Here is a 17,814-nt window from a genome sequence, read left to right as displayed (position 1 = left end):
TTTACCTCACTGAGCCTTGGTTTCCTTGTCTGTGGAATGGGGATAATGAAACCTATCTTGTGTGGCTGTGAGGGGGTGTAGGCCTGATATGTTGTGACTGTTGCCATGAGAGGGACAGCTGGAAGTCTCATCCCAAAGCCTATGCCTAACTTACGGCCTCCTGGGGTCAGTCTCAGCTGGGCAGGCCCTGGCAAGGTCACCTGGTGATTGTCCTTCTGTGGGGCTCATGGGAACACCCCCCCCACCCCCACACCACAGGCTGGCTCCTGGTCTTTGGAATGTTACCTTTGGAAATGACCCTGACCCAAACAGGATGTGAAATGTGTGTCTGAGCAGACCCCCTTCTTTCCCTGGCTGTGGGGACCAGGCCCCCAGGCACATGCCAGACATACCACCCCCTCAGCCAGCTCAGCCCTCCCACAGGCCCCACCCAGCTTGCACCTGAGAAAGACCCAAGCCTGGGGGCTTAAGAGGCTGTGAGAAAATCCCCACCGAAACCCATTTCTTTCTTCCCACGAAACTCCCCACCTCCCTGAACCCGAGGCCCCAGCTCCTCCTCCAGCCCACAGTGTCTGTCTGAATAATAATAATCCCTGCCTTTGTGCTCCCTTTGTGTTTTCTGAGCTCTGGCACCTCCATCTTCTCCAGGCAACCTGGCCATCCCCAGAGGCAGGCGGGGAGGCAGGGGTTAGCTCCCCAGCCTGTCCAGAAATGCCCCTGAGATGAGCTAGACCCGACCCTGGTGAGTGAGGTAAGCCTGGTCCAGGGAGGGGAAGGGACAGGCCGAAGGTACCCAGCTCCTGACTCCCACACCAGCACCTCTCCACCATGCCGGCTCTCTAAACAGCAAACCAAGGCACACGGCAAGCCCACAGCTGGGCTCAAGCACTAAAGCTGGAAGAATCTTAATGGCTTAACTACTGGTGTGAAAACATCACCAGAGGCTCCATCTCTCAGGCCCCTCTGGTTTGTAGACATGCACGATCTTGTGGGAGCTGCACTCCAATCCTAGCAGGCAGGTGACTATTCTCATGTTTATGGGCTCAGAGAAGTGAGGCCACTGGGATGCGAGCCCTCATTCACTGGACTCCTTCGCATTTCTCCCCCATGCGACATTCTGCGCTGGCCGAGAAGTCAGGAATCCTGGGTGCCCCCAGTGGCTTGCTTGCTGTGTGACCATGCGGAAGGCTCAGTTTTCCCATCTGGTAAATGGGTGGACAGGAGTAATATCAACAGCCGCCATGTTTGGGCCAGGTGTGTGCTCTACCTGTTACTTGTCTCACCTGCTCCGCACTACAACCTACCAGTTGGGGCTATGATTCCACGCCTACTTCATAGTCAAATCAACTGATGCACAGAGGGACTAAGGCACTGGTCCAAAGTCACACCCAGCCTGCCTGGCTCCAAGCCAGAGCTCCCGAATCACACTGTGTCCTGTGTCTTCCATGAGTGCCCACATCGGAGCAAATGCCACGCTCCTAGGTGCAGGAAAGCGTCTTCCCCAGAATAGGCACTTCCGGGCAGCCCAGTCCCATCCCAGTCACTGCCCCCAGCACTGACCTTGGCCTCTTCATTCACGTTCCACACAAAGGACAGCGCGTTATAGGCCACCTCCTCAATGTGCTCCACGGTGTTGAAGTTTTCTTTGCAGTCAGCTGAAACCACAGGAGACCAGGAGAATCAGGAAGGAAGGGTTGTGGGGCTACGTTGGGAGGGAGGCATTCAAAACTGGACCTCACTCTTGGCAGGGGCACACGTCCTCTCCCCTGTGAACCACACTTCAATCCAGGGAGGAAAAGGGATTTCTGTGCCCTGGACTGCAGATGTGGAAACAGGTCCAGCCTGAGAAGCAGATCTGCCCAAAGCCCCAGAGGGAATCCCAAGCTTTGCCAATAGGCTCATCATCCTGCGGGTGGAGGTTATGCTTTTCACCAGGACTGTGATTTGTGAGTTCTCGCAGATGAAGCCACAGCAATGGCAGTTTGGTACAAACAACGGCAACAGGGTAATAGCAGTAGCAAAAGTACTAGCAAGTACCATTTCTTCAACACTTGCAATGTGGTAAGCCCTCAGTGAATCCTCACAACTATGCTATGAATATTCAGTTTATATATGAGGAAAACGAAGCTTAGAGAGGTTTGGTTACTTGACTAAGGTCGCTCGGCTAATAAAAGGTAGAGCGAGGGCTGGAGCTCAGATCTGTCTGGCTCCTAAACCCATGCTCCTCACTACTCTGCTATCCAGCCTCTCGGACAAGTCATTAAACAGTCCCCTATGTGTATCATGTTTTCCAGTGCACAGAGCTCCAAAGCAGAAATCAGCACTGCAGGCAGGCAAGGCAGCTGGCCTCAGCCCATTTGAGAGTTGAACAAACTGAGGCTCAGGAAGGTGAGGTGACACAGGTCACACAGCCAGTAAGGGAGTGTTGGAGCAAAAAGCTGAAGACTTGAGGGTGGGCTGCGCCTCCCACCTGTTTCAGGGCTAGGGACGAGGACCTGTGGCACACATAGGGAGCCTCTCCTCTGCCCCTATCTTCTGAGAGAGCTCGAGGGTGCCAGTTCCCAAACCGTGCTGTGCTGTGCCTCGGGCCTTCCAAACCACCTCCTGCCTGCACCTTATCTTGTGCATTTGTGTCTTCATCAGCCCCCTCATGGGGACAAACAGGCCAGCATTTCAGGGCCTATTTATCTGACACTGCTAGGGTTCCCAGGGCCCTGTTTATCCCAAAGCAATACAGAAAAGAGGCCACAGCTTCTAGTCAATAGATGCAAATCCTTGCAAACCCCACAGTGTGTGACTTGGAGACAGAGGGCAGAGCGGGGTGGGGAAACAGGGGTGAGCAACAAAGAGGCCTGATTGGTGTGGGGGCAGGGAGAGAGAGGAGCTGACATGGAGGCTTGAGAAGGCTCTCACCCACGTCGATGACCCGCTGCTTGGCAGTGGGTTGCCGGGAATGCCAGTGCTTCCAGAAGCGCAGCTGCTCTACCGGGACCTTCTCATTGTCGAAGACAACCATCACCACACTCTGCAAGCACAGTTGGCCACAGTCACTCCTGGCCTCTTCCCAGAGCCTGGGGCCAGTGGCCTGCCCTTTTGCCTCAGTTTCCCCAACCCTGTGGCAATGGGCTATTATCAAACAACCTTTCCCCAGGGTCCGTGGCTAGCCCAAGGAGGAGGTACATCTTGTCCATTCCACCCCTTTCGAAACTGCTTCAGGCCAACGCACCTTGACTTTGTTGGAGGACAAGGCAAGGCCTTTGCCACCTGCTGGGGTCCTCAAGGTGACAGGGTAGAACTGGCCCTTATTGAGGTAGGCCATGGGTGACTCGCCTGACTTGATGTGGATGGCTTTGGGGGAGCCCAGGGTGTATTCAAAGTCACTGCAGGGAGGAGGGAGAGGACAGTGAGGCCAGGCTCCCAGGAAGGAAGTATCCCAGAGGGCAGTGGGGCAGGAGGCCAGAGGCTATGTTATAGACTTGCTGTACGACCTTGGAAAATAACTTTACTTCCTTGGACCCCAGTTTCCTCAGTTTGGGGGTTCTCTTTAATGGCTTTATTGAGCCACAATCCTTCTGAATAATGAGGGCCCAGTGAAAATTAGAGAGACCCTTGAGGGGTGACAAAGCCAGGGGAAACTAAGGATAAAAGAACCTCAGTTTTCTGATAGGGTGCAAGTTCTGAGCTCCCCATCACAGCTCAGGAATGGGATGTGGAAATCATTATCTCTTCCTCTATCTATCTGCCTTCAACCCCCACGTATTCATTGATTGTGCCTGCTATGCTCTGGGACACTGTGGGGCTCTGTCTGCAGCCTCCTGCCCACTGCCCAGGTGTCTGAGGGTCCAGGGAGACCAAGTTACCTTTTGAGGCTGGAGTAGTCATCTGTACATGGGGGTTCTGGGGATGTTTTCAGGATATCTGGGAAGAGCATCGACTGCAGAGAAACACAGTCCCAAGAGAATAAATGGTCACATTCACTCTGGGGAGCCTCAGCCCAAGGCTGTGCATACAGCTATGCAGGTTGTACAGTGTACAACTTGGACAACAGTACATGACAGCCCTGTCTCAACTCTAGGACTCTTTCCCCCATGGATTCCAAAGCTCTGACCTGTTCACTATCTTCTCTCCTTCTGTACATGCACACACATATCTATGCTATGGGGGAATGGGGGTAGACCCTCACCTCCTGTGGGTCATCTTTGAAGGTGCTGTCTGGCTGCCAGCGCTGGGTAGGTGGCACCCCATGAATGTTCTCAAACAAGGAGTTGAGGGAGCCATTGTCATACATATCACTGGTGGGCAACAGGTAGCTGTCCACAGAGCTGGTCTCCAGCTTGCTGGGGCCTGCAGGGAGCGGAGCTGCCTTGCCAGGGGTGGGCGAGGCCCCCTCCAAGCTCATCAGGTTATTCTTCTTGAGCAAATCTGGGTATTCTGGGGTTCCAGACACATTCTCTGTCAGGAATTTCATGAGATGTGTGGGGCTTTCAAGGGGGGTGAGGTCCGTCTCATATTCCATGCCATGATAGTACCTGGGGAGAAAGAAAAGGGGCTGAGTATGCTTCTCTCTGGGGGCAGTGGGGGGTCCTTGGCTAGAGTGAAAGGCAACTGACACGTTGGTCTTAGATCCAGTGTCATGTTTAGGCCCTCCCAACAAGCATGAAACAAGACACTGTGGCAGCCCAGTTGGCCATAGGGTTGAGCAGGGAGGTGTTGAGAACGGAACCAAGAACAGCCTCAGGGTTAAGGGAGCAACATCTGTTTTATCCATTACAGTACTTGTTAATTAAAAAAAACAAACCTGAAAGTTTAATCATGTATTTATTAGCCAAAGTCAAATGTCCCTGTGCCAAAATGTCCCTACTTCAAAACAACTGTATTGAGTCAACCCCAGGGAAGTGTGTACAAGGTAGGGAGGGTGGGAGAAACGTGTATCTGTGAGTACAGTTAACACGTTTAGAAAAAGGTCTGGGAGGATGTGCCCCAAACTGTTAAGGGGGAGAGAAGGGTGCTGGATTCCAGGAAATCTTTTTACTTGATACATTTCTGTGGAATTGAAACTCTTGCAAGAAACTGGTGGTGCTTTTGTAATCAGAAGATTAATGACATTTTTAAAAATTAGTTTTGAGAAATGTCCCCATGTACCCAAACCCACCGTTCCTGGCAGTGGAGGGGATGGGCCCTGAGCCAGCTGCAGGCCCAGGCTATGTGACTAGAAGAGCTGCAATGCCTGTTTGGATTTTCCAGGCTTCCCAGCAGAGGCCTTACAGGGTCATTTGTGAGAAGTCACCTGGTTGGCAAGGAAGGAGAAAGTGGAGAAAGAGGGGCAAGGTCTTTCCAGTGCCCATCTAGCAGTGAGCATGGCCTGGGCCGCTTTCTAAAGGAAAGGAACGCCAATGCCCTGGGGTGCTAATGCCAAGCAGAGGCCCAGCAGGCCAGGGGAAGTATGGGAACCCAGATGTCCCTCCCCCACTCAGGACTCCCTCGCCAAGAGGCTGTGTGGCTGCAGGGGAGAGGGTTTTGGAAGAGGAAAGAAAAGCTGCCTCCAGGGCTTCTCTATTACTATGGCTTTGAAGTTTGTTTTCAGTAAACTCCAGCCCACATGGCCTACAGGCATCTGGGATATGTTTGTGTGTGTGTGTGTGTGTGTGTGTGTGTGTGTGTGTGTGTGTCTGTGTGTTTTCAAACAGAGTTTCATTGGTACTTTCAAGAGCCCTAGGCTCTTCAGCCTTCACTGGTCCCTTCCAAAATATTTTAAAATACCTTTAATAAGTGCATTGGTACAAAGACAAATATAATCCAAGTTAAATTATATTGACTTTTATTTCCTTTTAATTCTAAAAGAAATTGAAACACTATCATGGACCCCAAAATGTGTTGCGGGCCCTCAGCACCATGCCTCCTGTGCCTAATGAATAAGTCAAGCCGGCGTGGAAGAGGCCCCAGGTGGAGGTGGGGAAGGGCAAAGAGGCAGAGGGTGTTGGCAAGCCTCACCTCTTTCCTTGGTCATTCCTGCCCCCAGTGCTGGAGGACAATATCCGCTTCTCTTTGGGACCCTGAAAGGAGAGAAAGGAAGGATTTATGCATAGCTGTTGGCTAAGGTTTTGCTAGGAGCCTCAACCCTCTCCTGCAGCTTTGGCCAGGCAGGGGAGTAATGTTGGTGATATGGTTTGGCTGAGTCCCCACCCAAATCTCATTTTGAATTGTTCCCATAATCACATGGGAGCGGGAATAATTGAATCATGGGGGCAGTTACTCCCATGCTGCTGTTCTTCTGATAGTGAGTGAGTTCTCATCACGTCTGATGGTTTTATAAGGGACTTTCCCCCTTTTGCTCGGCACTTCTCCTTGCTGCCGCCAAGTGAAGAAGGACGTGTTTGCTTCCCCTTCTGCCATGATTATAAGTTTCCTGAGGCCTCCCCAGCCATGCTGAACTGTAAGTCAATTAAACTTCTTTCCTTTATAAATTATCCAGTCCTGGGTATTGTCTTTATTAGCTACGTGAGAACAGACTAATACACTTGGTCACTAGAAAAGTCTCAAGTCCTTTCCACTGGCTGGAGCTCTAGCCATGATTACTCTGAGCCCCAAGTCAGGGAGTGGGAAGAAGAACCTCAAGCTTAGTAGTTAAGGAGCATCAGTTGGAGTCAGGCAGGCCTGGTGTAAGTCCTAGAAATGCCACTTGAAAGTACACTGTGACTTTGGATAAAGGACTACGCCTCTCTGAGACTCAGTTTCTTCATATGTCAAGTGAGTGGTTATAATACCTACTTAAAGGGGATTATGAATATTTGCTTATAAAAAATCATCACTTTTTTAACAGAGTGCTTCTTATGGACTAAGCCTTATACTAAGTGCCTTCTAGTCTCTAATTTAACCCTCACAACCACTCTGAGATGGCTACTAGTATGATCATCACTCGATGGATGAGAAAACGGGAGCTCAGAGAGACTCTATTGTCTTAGGACTTAGGAGCATGGATTCTGAATCCAGATTTCTTGGGTTCAGTTCCCAGGCCTACCACATACTAGCTGTGTGACCCTACGCAAGTCCGTTAACCTCGCCATTCCTCATATCCTCATCTGTACAGAGATCATAATATAACACCAACCTCAGGGATCATTTTGAGTGCTCAGAACAGCACCTAGCACATGGAGGGCACTATATAAATGTGACCTTCACAAGTATAATTATAATATTTTTATATCTTAGAACATTCTAATTCATTTGTCTCTAAGGCTGATACAGCCAGAACCAGGACCCCAACTCAGTACAGCCTCCAAAGCCTGGGCTCCTAATCACACCCCATGGGAGTATGAAGGAAGGCGCCTGACACAGCGGTGGACATTCAGTAAGAAATTGTAAATGCTTGCCTTTAGCACATATTACCCAAAGCCACATTTGTGGCAGGACTAGGCCTCAAACTCCCAACTTGGTGCTCCTTCCACACCATCAGCCCATGTCCTCACTGTCCAGGGGGCTGCTCTGAATCCAGAGTGCTCTGGGATGGGGAGGCCAGGGCAGGTGTATCTCACCAAGACACTGTACTTCGCTAAAACCCGTATTATCAGTGTCACCTTCAGAGCCTGTCTTCTACCATCCTGGCTCTGGAATGGCTTCTTGTCAAGGGGACATGGTGTTGGATTGTATTTTATGGTCCATACTCAACCTATAAATCCCAAGCTGGAGTTTGAAACCTCAACCTAGAATTCTGGCTCCTACCATGGCCCCAAGCCAAGGCAGCCATTCAAATGCCTCTTCCATCACCTGGGCTGAACACTGTCTGGTTGCTATCTGTCTTCTGGGGAGGAGGGAGGGCAGGGTAACCAGACCACTCCAGAAGGAGAACCAAAGCCAGAGGACAGTTTGGGGCTTTCTCCTATCTGGAACCCCCTTGGCTTCTAAGTTCATGTGAAGAATTTGTCTTTATTCTTGAGGTAGAGTGGATAAAATATTTCTTGGGCTAGTAAGTTTGAGGTCTTATGTAAAAGGCAGCTTTAAATCTTCAAGTTCAGGGCCAGTTATCTCAACAATTGGCTAGTTGTGTGCCCTCATCCCCCAATCTAGGACAGTTTCTTGAAGCAGTTGCCCAGCCCAGGGAAAGCAAGTCAGTTTGCTGTCTTGTGACCATCCAGACGGATGGGTAGGGCCTGCCTGGACTACTATGTTGACGAAGATTCTGCACCCTCCTGTGCCCTTCATGAGAATGCAGGCTGCAATCCATTAGCAATGTCTGGCACAGGCGCCAGAGGTGGGAAAGGGGCTGTGTCATGTGTTATACCCCCGTGATTCCTGACTGGTCCAACCTCTACTTATCAGATATGGGAGGCCTAATTCCTGTTCTCAGGAGCCAACAGTCTCCCAGAGTCAAGGCCAAGGTCCTAGAAGTAGTTAGAGAACAGTAAAAGATGTAATGGCAGCTGGAGTAGGAAGAACAGGAGAGGGAGAGAACGTGGCAGATGGCTTCTAAGAGAAAGTGGGCCTTGGGCAGGGCCCCGAAGGAAGGGAATGGGTTAAAGAGCAGATGGTACCCTCCAGGTGGTGGGACTGGACCAGGCGGGTGGGGATGACAGGGAAACCTAAGAACCGAGGGACAGGGGAAGAAAGAAGATGGAGGGGTACGAGAGTGTTGCTGTCATGGAACGTGCTTAGACCAGGCAAGGGGTGGATCAGGCACTGTCCACTTGATCCGCATATGTCACCCACTATGTGGCAGGCTGTATGGTGTGTTGAGGACTCAGTAATTATCCTCCAGTAGCTCAGTCTTGTGGGGAAGATGGGAAAAAATAAATGCGTAAACAGCAAGCTTCTAAGCATCCTTGATAGCATCAAGGAAGATGATGGTAGTTTCTGCGGGCACTCCAGTGAGTGAATGAATGAAGCAACATTTAAGCTTAGGCCCAAAGCTCAGAGTAGGGGTTAGCCATGGAAAGGGAGGGTACCAGGCAGAGGGAACAGCATGTGCAAAGGCCCAGAGATGAGGGGCTGGAGTTGTCATGGTGGCCTGCTGAGCCATGAGGCCTGAAAGCAAAGACACCCATTCAGTCAGAAGGGTCATCCACAGAGGGGGCGGGCATACCATGTAGTAATCATATAGGAAGCTCAAGGCCGCAACGCTGTCATCATCTCCATTGACTCTCATCATGGCCTTCGTGGCAGCTGTCAAGGGGTTTTCTAGGTATGTCTTCCAGGCCTCATCCTCACTAGTGTAAGAGAACTTCTGCAAGTTGACTGGGTCGTTCTTTAGCAGCCGCACAGACCTAAAACTGAATGCAAATAAGAGGTTCAAATTTAGGCTATCCCAGAGGAAGGTCCATGAACGGGCAGCCACAGGCCAATGCCCAGGAATTCAGTTATTCACTTTGAAAACGTGAAACTGCCTCTTCTGCCACCATTAGGCAGTGTGGGGCAGCAGAATGGACACAAACTCTGGAGGTAGATCAATTCCAAATGTTGCCATGTAGACACTGTTGATCCGGGCCTTAGTTCCCTCATCTACAGCGTGAGGGTCATCATCCTGATCTTCAAGACTGCAGAGTGGATTCAATAAAATACTTTCAGAGTATTTTTTTGAGTATACTTTCTCTTATTCGAAGAGAATTTGTGCCATGAATGGGAAATGCCACTGACAAGCTGCAATGGGATAAGGATAAAATTTCCAGAAAACCCATCATGAGTTCTACCAAAGAAATCGTCCTTAAGACTGTGAAAGGCACAGAAGGCTGTAGATCATTTCAAGTCTGGGAGAAAGTGTGGTCTATGACAGAGAGAGCCAGGGCGAGGAAGCTCTTAGGCAGAACCTGGTCCTGGGAAATGGCACTTCAGACCAGTTTTATTGCAGAGTTTCAAGCAGCTGCTCAGAAGCCAGGAATTGGAGTTGAAGGCAGCAAGGCACACAGAAGCAGGCAGGACCTGGGTACTGATGCTGAGAAGCTTGGACAAATACAAGGCATTATATAGCTCAAGAGACAAGGCACAAGGGCTCAAAGGAAAGAGATCGGGAAAGGCTTTTTGGAGCAGGAAGACGTTTTAGTTGGGGAAACTCAGCACTGGGGGTTATTTTACTCAGTAATGGGGGGAAGGAGCAGGGATGTAACACAGGCAAATAATGAGAATGGTAAAAATAATAGCTATGCTTTATTGAACACTGACCATGAGTTAGGCACTAGCTAAGCACATTTCATAAATTATCATGTTACTTGCAACAGCCCTGCAAGGTAGACACTATGATTATTCCTATCTTATAGTGGAGGAAACTAAAGCTCAGATAAGTTGAGAATTGTCCAAGGTCCCAGTAAGTGAGTGGCCAAGAGGGGATTCAAGCTCCTAAAGGGTGATGCAATGGTACAGAATAATGTTCTCAAACTTTAGCTGCATGAGAATGACTTGGAAGGCTTGTTAACATACAGATCGCTTTCACAGCAGGGTGACTATAACAAAGAACAATGTAGTGTACACTTCAAGATAGCTAGCAGAGTAGATTTTTAATGTTATCATCCCAAAGAAATGATAAATATTTAAAATGGGCCCAGCGCAGTGGCTCACGCCTGTAATCCCAGCAATTTGGGAGGCTGAGGCGGACAGATCATGAGGTCAAGAGATCGAGACCATCTTGGCCAACATGGTGAAACCCTGTCTCTACTAAAAATACAAAAAATTAGCTGGGCATGGTGGCACGTGCCTGTAGTCCCAGCTACTTGGGAGGCTGAGGCAGGAGGATTGCCTGAACCCGGGAGGCGGAGGTTGCAGTGAACAAAGATCATGCAACTGCACTCCAGCCTGGTGACAGAGGGAGACACCGTCTCAAAAAACAAACAAACAAATATTTAAAGTGATAAATATGGCAATTACCCTGATTTGGTCATTATACAATGTAAAGGTGCATTGAAATCTCACACTGTATTCTATAAATGTACAATTATTATGTGTCAGTTATTTAAAAAATAATTTAAAAACACACAGATTGCTGGGCCCTGCCCTTGGAGTGTCTGATTCACTGGCTCTGGGTGGCTGAGAATGTGCAATTCTAGTAACTTCCCTGGTGCTGCTGATGCTGGCAGTCTGGGGACCACATTTTGAGGAATCACTGGTTACTGCACATGCTCTTAATCACAAACAAGGCACAGAAGCAGTAACGTTCTGGTTGTGTTCAATTTACGGCAAAGAATGTATGAAGATGGGGTGGTCCAGGCTATGAAGAGAGAACCCCAGAGATGAAGTGGGCACTGACTGATTTCCTGGGGTCCCAGTGCCTCCCTTTCTACATGAGCCAGGCAGAATCTCCCGTGTTAGAGACCTAAGAACAATGCCAGCTGCCATTTACTGTAATGCATATGAATGTTCTCTGTTCATCAGCACTGCTTCTTTTTTTTTTTTTTTTGAGACGGAGTTTCGCTCTTGTTGCCCAGGCTGGAGTGCAATGGCGCGATCTCGGCTCACCACAACCTCCGCCTCCTGGGTTCAGGCAATTCTCCTGCCTCAGCCTCCTGAGTAGCTGGGATTACAGGCATGCGCCACCATGCCCAGCTAATTTTTTTGTATTTTTTAGTAGAGACGGGGTTTCACTATGTTGACCAGGATGGTCTCGATCTCTTGACCTCGTGATCCACCCGCCTCGGCCTCCCAAAGTGCTGGGATTACAGGCGTGAGCCACCGCTCCCGGCCAGCACTGCTTCTTATAAGGACACTACAAGATAAGGATCATTTGCTTCATCTGTTGAGATAAAGGAACCCGAGTCTTGGAGAGAACAAGAAAATGTCCAGGGTCATCCAGCTGGTTCAAGAGACAACTGGTCTCGAGCCTTATCGAGCACAAAGGCACACACTTGCCACTCAGCCACACTGCTTTTCCATTGCTGCAGGAGTGCAATCTCTATCACAGCAGAAAACTGTGTTTGTGGTAAAACTGCAGCACAGTGGCAGACTAGTGGGTGGGCAGAGTCCCCTGCAAACATGTGCAGGAAGTACCTTCCTACTACCTGGTCACCGGGGCCCATAGCCTCAGACTCCAGTGGGCACAGCAGGCCAGGCCATACCTAGGCACACAGGAGGCAGCAGCTCTCCCAGGGGCTTCATCCCATCCCACCTCCCAACCCACCAGGCCCTGGGGTGTGAGGAGTTGGGCTCTGAGAGGAAGGGAGGTAGAGCTGTCACACAGGAAAGAGAAATGACAGAAACTTTCCTGTTCTAGGGGTGCGGAGAGCAGGAGGCACACCCTGAGTTTCTGTGGCTATAAATCAAGGGGCCTCAAGGAGAGGTGAGAAGAGGCCCCTCCTCATTGCCTCCTGGGCCTGGGGTTTATAGGAATTTACAGAGCAGGTCCAGAGTAGCCACCCTCGCTGTCTGCCCAACCCTGAGCTAATGGAAACTCCCAACCAACCAGGCATGAGCAAAGCAGGGAAATGCCTGATGGACCCACCCCCTGGGTCAGTGGGGACCACCAGTGCTTAGCACTGTCCCTCACTTGTAAACAAGTCTAATAAAAGCACCCACTGCATAGCATCATGAGGATTAATAAATCAGCACAAGAAAAATGCTTAAAACTGTGCCTGGCACATAACAAATGTGTAATTCACACAAGCCATCACTGTGTTCCAGGTCAGCTTGGGGCAAGACATTGAGGAGCTGCAGAGTGGTAGAAGACATGGTCACTATGCAAGCCAGTGGCAGGGCTGGGCCTGGAGCCCCAGTCTGCCGACTCTAGGGGATGACCGTTATCAGCTTTGATGCTGGGAGTTACTTTACCCTTTAAAAAAGATAAATTTTAGAAGGCAACAATAAAGTGACTCTGAAACAAAAGAACAGACAATGTCTGCTGTTCACCTGGGTGGTTCTTCTGGCCTATAAGGTCTCCAGTCTATCCTGTTGGGATCCCAAATTTCTGATTCCTTGATAAACAGCAGCTTCTGTGCTTTAAACACTTACCACTGGCAAACATAGTGCCATCCGTTTTTGTGGGTCATCTCATCTATTCCACACAATAGCCCTGAGAGACAGGAATTATCATCTCCTTTTATAGGAGGGGAAATTGAGACTCAGATGATATCACCTGCTCAAGGTTACTTGGCCCATAAGTGATGGTGGCTCAACTTGAACTTGGAGCTGTCAGACTATACAATACAGTACTCAACCCCAGTGCTAGCCTCTTTTCTAGATGCCTTTCCCATTCTGGAAATTTCCCTTCTCAAAATACATTGAATTAATTCTCTGCTGCAAAACAGAAAAGAATTTCCCAAGGGCAGGAGGAAGACAAGATGATGACTGGAAGAGTTTCTGGTCAGGGGCTGGGAGTCCCAGTGTCCCATGCCTGTTCATAACACCAATCAACCTAATGTTCTACGACCAAGCATTTGGCTTTTAGAAAGTCTTAATATATAAGGTTAGCATTGACTTGTGTGTTGAATCCTAAAATCCAAGAGCTTTTGGCTCTCTGCTCTCTTAAAGATTAGAAATGAGGATTGAGGAGCTAGTAGGTGAGAGGGAGAGAAAAAAATTGTCCCAGGAGCTGATACTGGATCAGTGTGAAAAGGGTTCTAAGAAGGAGTGAGTCCTACTCATGGAAGACAGGGCCAGACAAAGAAGGGAAACCAGGGGACTCCCAACCTATGAGGTCAGCTTCCCCGGGGCCTCCACCAACTCTCTGTTGGTGTCCCTGTCTAAGACTGAACTAAACTATCAGAAAGTGAAAAGGAAATGAGGGAGGAGGGGAGAAGACCTGGCTCTGGACAACCTGACATCATATCTCTAGCAGACACAGCACACCAGGACCTGTAGCATGTAGGAGGAGGTGGCACCAGGGTCACAGTGTATGGGTTTGTTAACTACATGTCCTTGGGTAAGGCACTTAGCCCTTCTATTTGCTCATCTGTTAAATGGGTCTCCTGAGTGTCTTCTATATGCCAGTGTGCCAGTCAGGGACTCTTCTGGGCACTGGGAATCAAGTAAAACAAGACAGGTAAGGCTCTGCTCCCATGGAACTTACCATAAACAAGCAGGTAAATTAGTTCATTTTAGTTTGTAATAAGGGCTGTGAAGAAAATTAACATAGTAAGATAATGGAGGGTGACTAGGGGTGGCTACTTTAGAGTAGGGTTCATCTCATGGGTTGTTGGGAGAATTAAGCACATTAAGGTAAGAAACGTGTTTAGCCTAGTGCCTGCCAGAGAATAATTGCTCAGTTAATAATAGCCATCATTACCATCATCATCCCAGAACCCTCAAGTCGGAATAAGGGGGAGACTGTGCCTGAGCTTCTTATACTATCCCCCCACGAGCCTCCTGTCTGTGAATGAAGTTCTGTTAAAAAGAAACAAAAGAGATAGTGTAATAACGCCTTGCCCAACTGTCATTACCTCATAGAGCCTCCCAACATACATGATGTGTTATTGTCCCTACTTTACCGACCAGAAAATGTACAACAGAGATGTTAGGTGACCTGCTGCAGGGGACTGGCTGAGTGAAGCCAGGACTTCTAGGCTCTGGCCTGGGAACTCCATGGCTAGCACTTTTCCAAGAAGGAAAAAAACGACTACATTCCAAGAAGGGATATAGGAGAGATTAAAAAAGCAATAAACCTGGGTGGCATTGATCCATGTAACCATCCATCCCTCGTTTTAACAAATATTTATCAAGTAACTACTATGTGCCGGAGCCTGTCCTGGGAGACTAAGACAATGAGGTTGTCCCTGCTGATCCGGAGGTTGCATTTTAGTGGCAGCAAGACATATGTGACCACAAAAACAAACAGCTAACATTAGATAGGTGAAGAGAGCTATGAAAAAAAAAAAAAAAACAAACAAGAGGACTTCTGCCCTGCTTGAACCCAAGGGAGTGACGGATGTTGGTTGAGAAGAGGGGTGGAGGGGAAGAAAGAGAGTAGAGATAAGCGGGGAGGACCTTGGATCTTCCAGATGAAAGGAAAGACAAGATCAAACTGCATCCGCCTGGGACAGCTCCCAGAGCTTGTCCGCCTACTGTGTGTCAGGTGTGAGCCAGGTGCTTTGCATATGTCACCTTGTTTTAAGGAACGCCAGCCCACTAAGGAGGAAACCCAAGTCCAAGATTTGATAATCCCTCACATTTGCATAGTGTTATATTTTTCAGTGTGCTTCTCATACATCTGTCATCAGCTCTGATCCTGCAACGCCCCTGTCAGGTAGGGAGGGAAGGTATGACTGTCCTCATTTGAGGAAAAACTGAGAAATGGAGAGGGCCACTGGCTTGCCTGAGGCCACCCAGCTGCTACCTCAAGGCATCCAGCCTAGAACTGAGGTCTCTGGCTCCCAGCATCCAGAACCTTCAGGGAGCTGCCTCCTAAGAGTCTCCCCATCTGGCTTCTCCTCCATTTGGAAGAGAGTTGGCAACAAGATCAAGAGAGTTCAGGGGTCTACCTGATAGGCCCCCCTTCCTGAGGCCTCCTGTCCAGTTTGTGGGGAGGTGCAAATTGCCAGGGCCACTGCTCTAGGTCGGGGGGGACCTTTCCTCTGCTCACTGGCCCTCAGCATAGCAGGGGTATGGTGCCAGCTGTTCCATGCCCAGTCAGCCTCAGCCTTCATGGCTCCAACATGCCTCATTCTTGGCAACAGGACGGTGAAAGTCTAGAGTGATAAAGTGGGGTTTCATCCAAGCAAGTCCCTTCTGACTCAAAACACCCACTGCTTTCTGGCTGAGCTACTTAAAACCCCCAATAAGACCAAGCAAATGCTGTCTCAGCCATTAGTTGAGAACTTCTGGTATCATTTCCTTCGGACAGAATTCTAGCAATTTAGGATGCAGAGACCTTCAAAATCTGGTTCCAGAGAGGAACCTGCCTAAGGACAGGCAGCATACGGCAGGATGGGTCTCAGTACTTAAGCAATGGAAAAGAAAGCACTCACTCAATTTTCCAGAAGGCTGGAAGAAAACTCAACATCAAAGGGGGTGGTCTCAAGCTCCACCAAAGGAGGTGTGTGGCACAGGACAGATCCAGCAGGCTAGACACTTCCCTTCAGCCAGAGGAGGAAGAGTTCCAGGGTCCGCCTGTGCTGGATGTTGACACCCAGATACTCCCAGTCAACAACTTGCTAAATCCTGCCATGAACCACCCAACCTCATTAACGGTGATCAATCACTCCCAATCACCCACAGGGAGGCCCTGACACAAGTGCTCACAGAGGAATCATTTTTCAGTCAGCCCCACACATGATGTTCTCCGGGCATGACAGGGTCGCCCCAGGGTTCTCGTGCCTGCTAGTGGCCCATCTGGTTTTCTGGGTGTAGATTGTGAAATGTGCCTTGTCACATGGGCTGGGGGCTCCTTTGGGGGCCTCAGTGGGGAAATGGCAGAGTGTAGGGCATGGCTCTGTAATGACTCCAGTTTGAATGAGGCAGAATGAACTCATCATTATGGGAGTGGGCCCAGAGCTTTGCACATCTAGGTTCCACCTCCAGCTCTGCTACTTACTGTGTGACTTTAGGCAAGCAACCTGACATCTCTGTGCCTCTGTTTTCTTACCTGTAAAATGTGAGGCAATAAGAATGCTAACCTCACAGAATTATTAGAAGAAATTACCAAGTACCAGGTGCTGGCTAACTTCTAGTCATTGTCTTATTTTTTACAACTTCGTGAAGCATTACTGTTGGAAGATGCAATGAGATAATGCAGGTACAGCAACCAGGATGGTGCCAGCACACGATAATGATGATGATGATGATGATGATTACTAATACTCACTTTGTGGGGTAGTCCCCAGCAAACTGTACAATTCACAGCCTTTCTCCGGCCTATGAATTGGGGTATCTGTTCCTAGCTGGCAGAATCAGACCTGATGCTTGGAGATTTCCACTTAAGAGGAACACACACTACCAGCTTCATCATCAAGACCTAGGTGGGCAAGTTGATGGCGGTCAGGCTCCAGCAAAGACTTTTAGTTGCATGTAAATTGTCTAGGTGTCCTTTCCTATTTATAGCGGAAACTCACTTTCTCCCCTTTTAAAAAAAATTATTCCTTGTATGGCAATTTTTCTTTCATTCTATACTCTCCTTTTGGTACCTTTTCCAATATTCCTTCCCCCCCTCCCCATCTATTGTTCAACTAAGGTGTGAAAGAAGTTGAAATCCTCCTCTAAACCCAGGGTGCCACATCCCTTCATTCATTCACTCACTGATTCACTCAACAAACATTCACTGAGGATTACTGTGTAAATGGCCACGTACTGGGTGCTGGGGACAAAAAGGTGAAGGCCACTGCTGTTTATGTGGCTACACTGTTCTGGCCCCTTTCTGTCCCTGCCCTTGAAAATCCTCAGTTCTTTCTGACCTCCTGGAAAAGCTTAGCGAAATAACACCAAATATCGGTGAGATAATTTCCCTTCCAGACTTTCACCAGGTCAGTTGTTCTAACCTTTTTAGGAGGCAAAGGAATTGAGAGACGGAGGCAACCAGCCAGGATTATTTGCTGCATGTTAGATGGGAAAGTTGAGTTCCAGAGAGGGGAGGGAAGGCAAGAGAAGGGAAAGGAACTAAATTATTTAATACAGTCAGGCCTTGTGCCTATTCATTGTCATACATGCCTTGTGAGGTGGGTATTTTTATCATCATTTTATATTCGCAGAAACTAACAGGTTAAGGAGCTCAGCCAAGTCACCCAATCTATAGGTGGCAGAGCTGGGCTTTTAAACACAGGTGTGATCTTGGAACCAAGCATAGCCTGCTGACTCAGCAACTACACTGCGGGTCAGTAGTGGATTTGGGAACCTCCAGCTTTCCCAGTCCTCTGCCTGGTCTTCTAGGCAACAGGTTTACAATTTGGACATGAATCAGAATCACCTGGAAGGCCT

General features: G+C 49.0%; 1 protein-coding gene across 3 annotated transcripts in view; it reads right to left on the bottom strand.

The window, feature by feature from the left end:
* Positions 1-17,814, bottom strand: part of GRHL3 (grainyhead like transcription factor 3) — a 36,182-nt gene that overhangs the window by 14,204 nt on the left and 4,164 nt on the right. For 2 of the 3 annotated variants that reach the window (XM_017534566.2, XM_017534565.2), the window contains exons 2-8: positions 9,077-9,263; positions 5,992-6,053; positions 4,184-4,529; positions 3,861-3,934; positions 3,227-3,380; positions 2,914-3,025; positions 1,561-1,655 (exon numbers count right to left, since the gene is read on the bottom strand). In XM_017534566.2, the coding sequence (XP_017390055.1) occupies positions 1,561-1,655; positions 2,914-3,025; positions 3,227-3,380; positions 3,861-3,934; positions 4,184-4,529; positions 5,992-6,053; positions 9,077-9,263 (1,030 nt within the window). The remainder of the gene's footprint in view (positions 1-1,560; positions 1,656-2,913; positions 3,026-3,226; positions 3,381-3,860; positions 3,935-4,183; positions 4,530-5,991; positions 6,054-9,076; positions 9,264-17,814) is intronic. The other variant, XM_037740655.1, reaches the window with a different exon arrangement.

This window comes from Cebus imitator, unplaced genomic scaffold, assembly GCF_001604975.1.
Source record: "Cebus imitator isolate Cc_AM_T3 unplaced genomic scaffold, Cebus_imitator-1.0 Scaffold87, whole genome shotgun sequence".
NCBI classification, from domain to species: domain Eukaryota; kingdom Metazoa; phylum Chordata; class Mammalia; order Primates; family Cebidae; genus Cebus; species Cebus imitator.
Note: the sequence above shows the minus strand (reverse complement) of the source record. Positions and strands in the feature narration are given on the sequence as shown.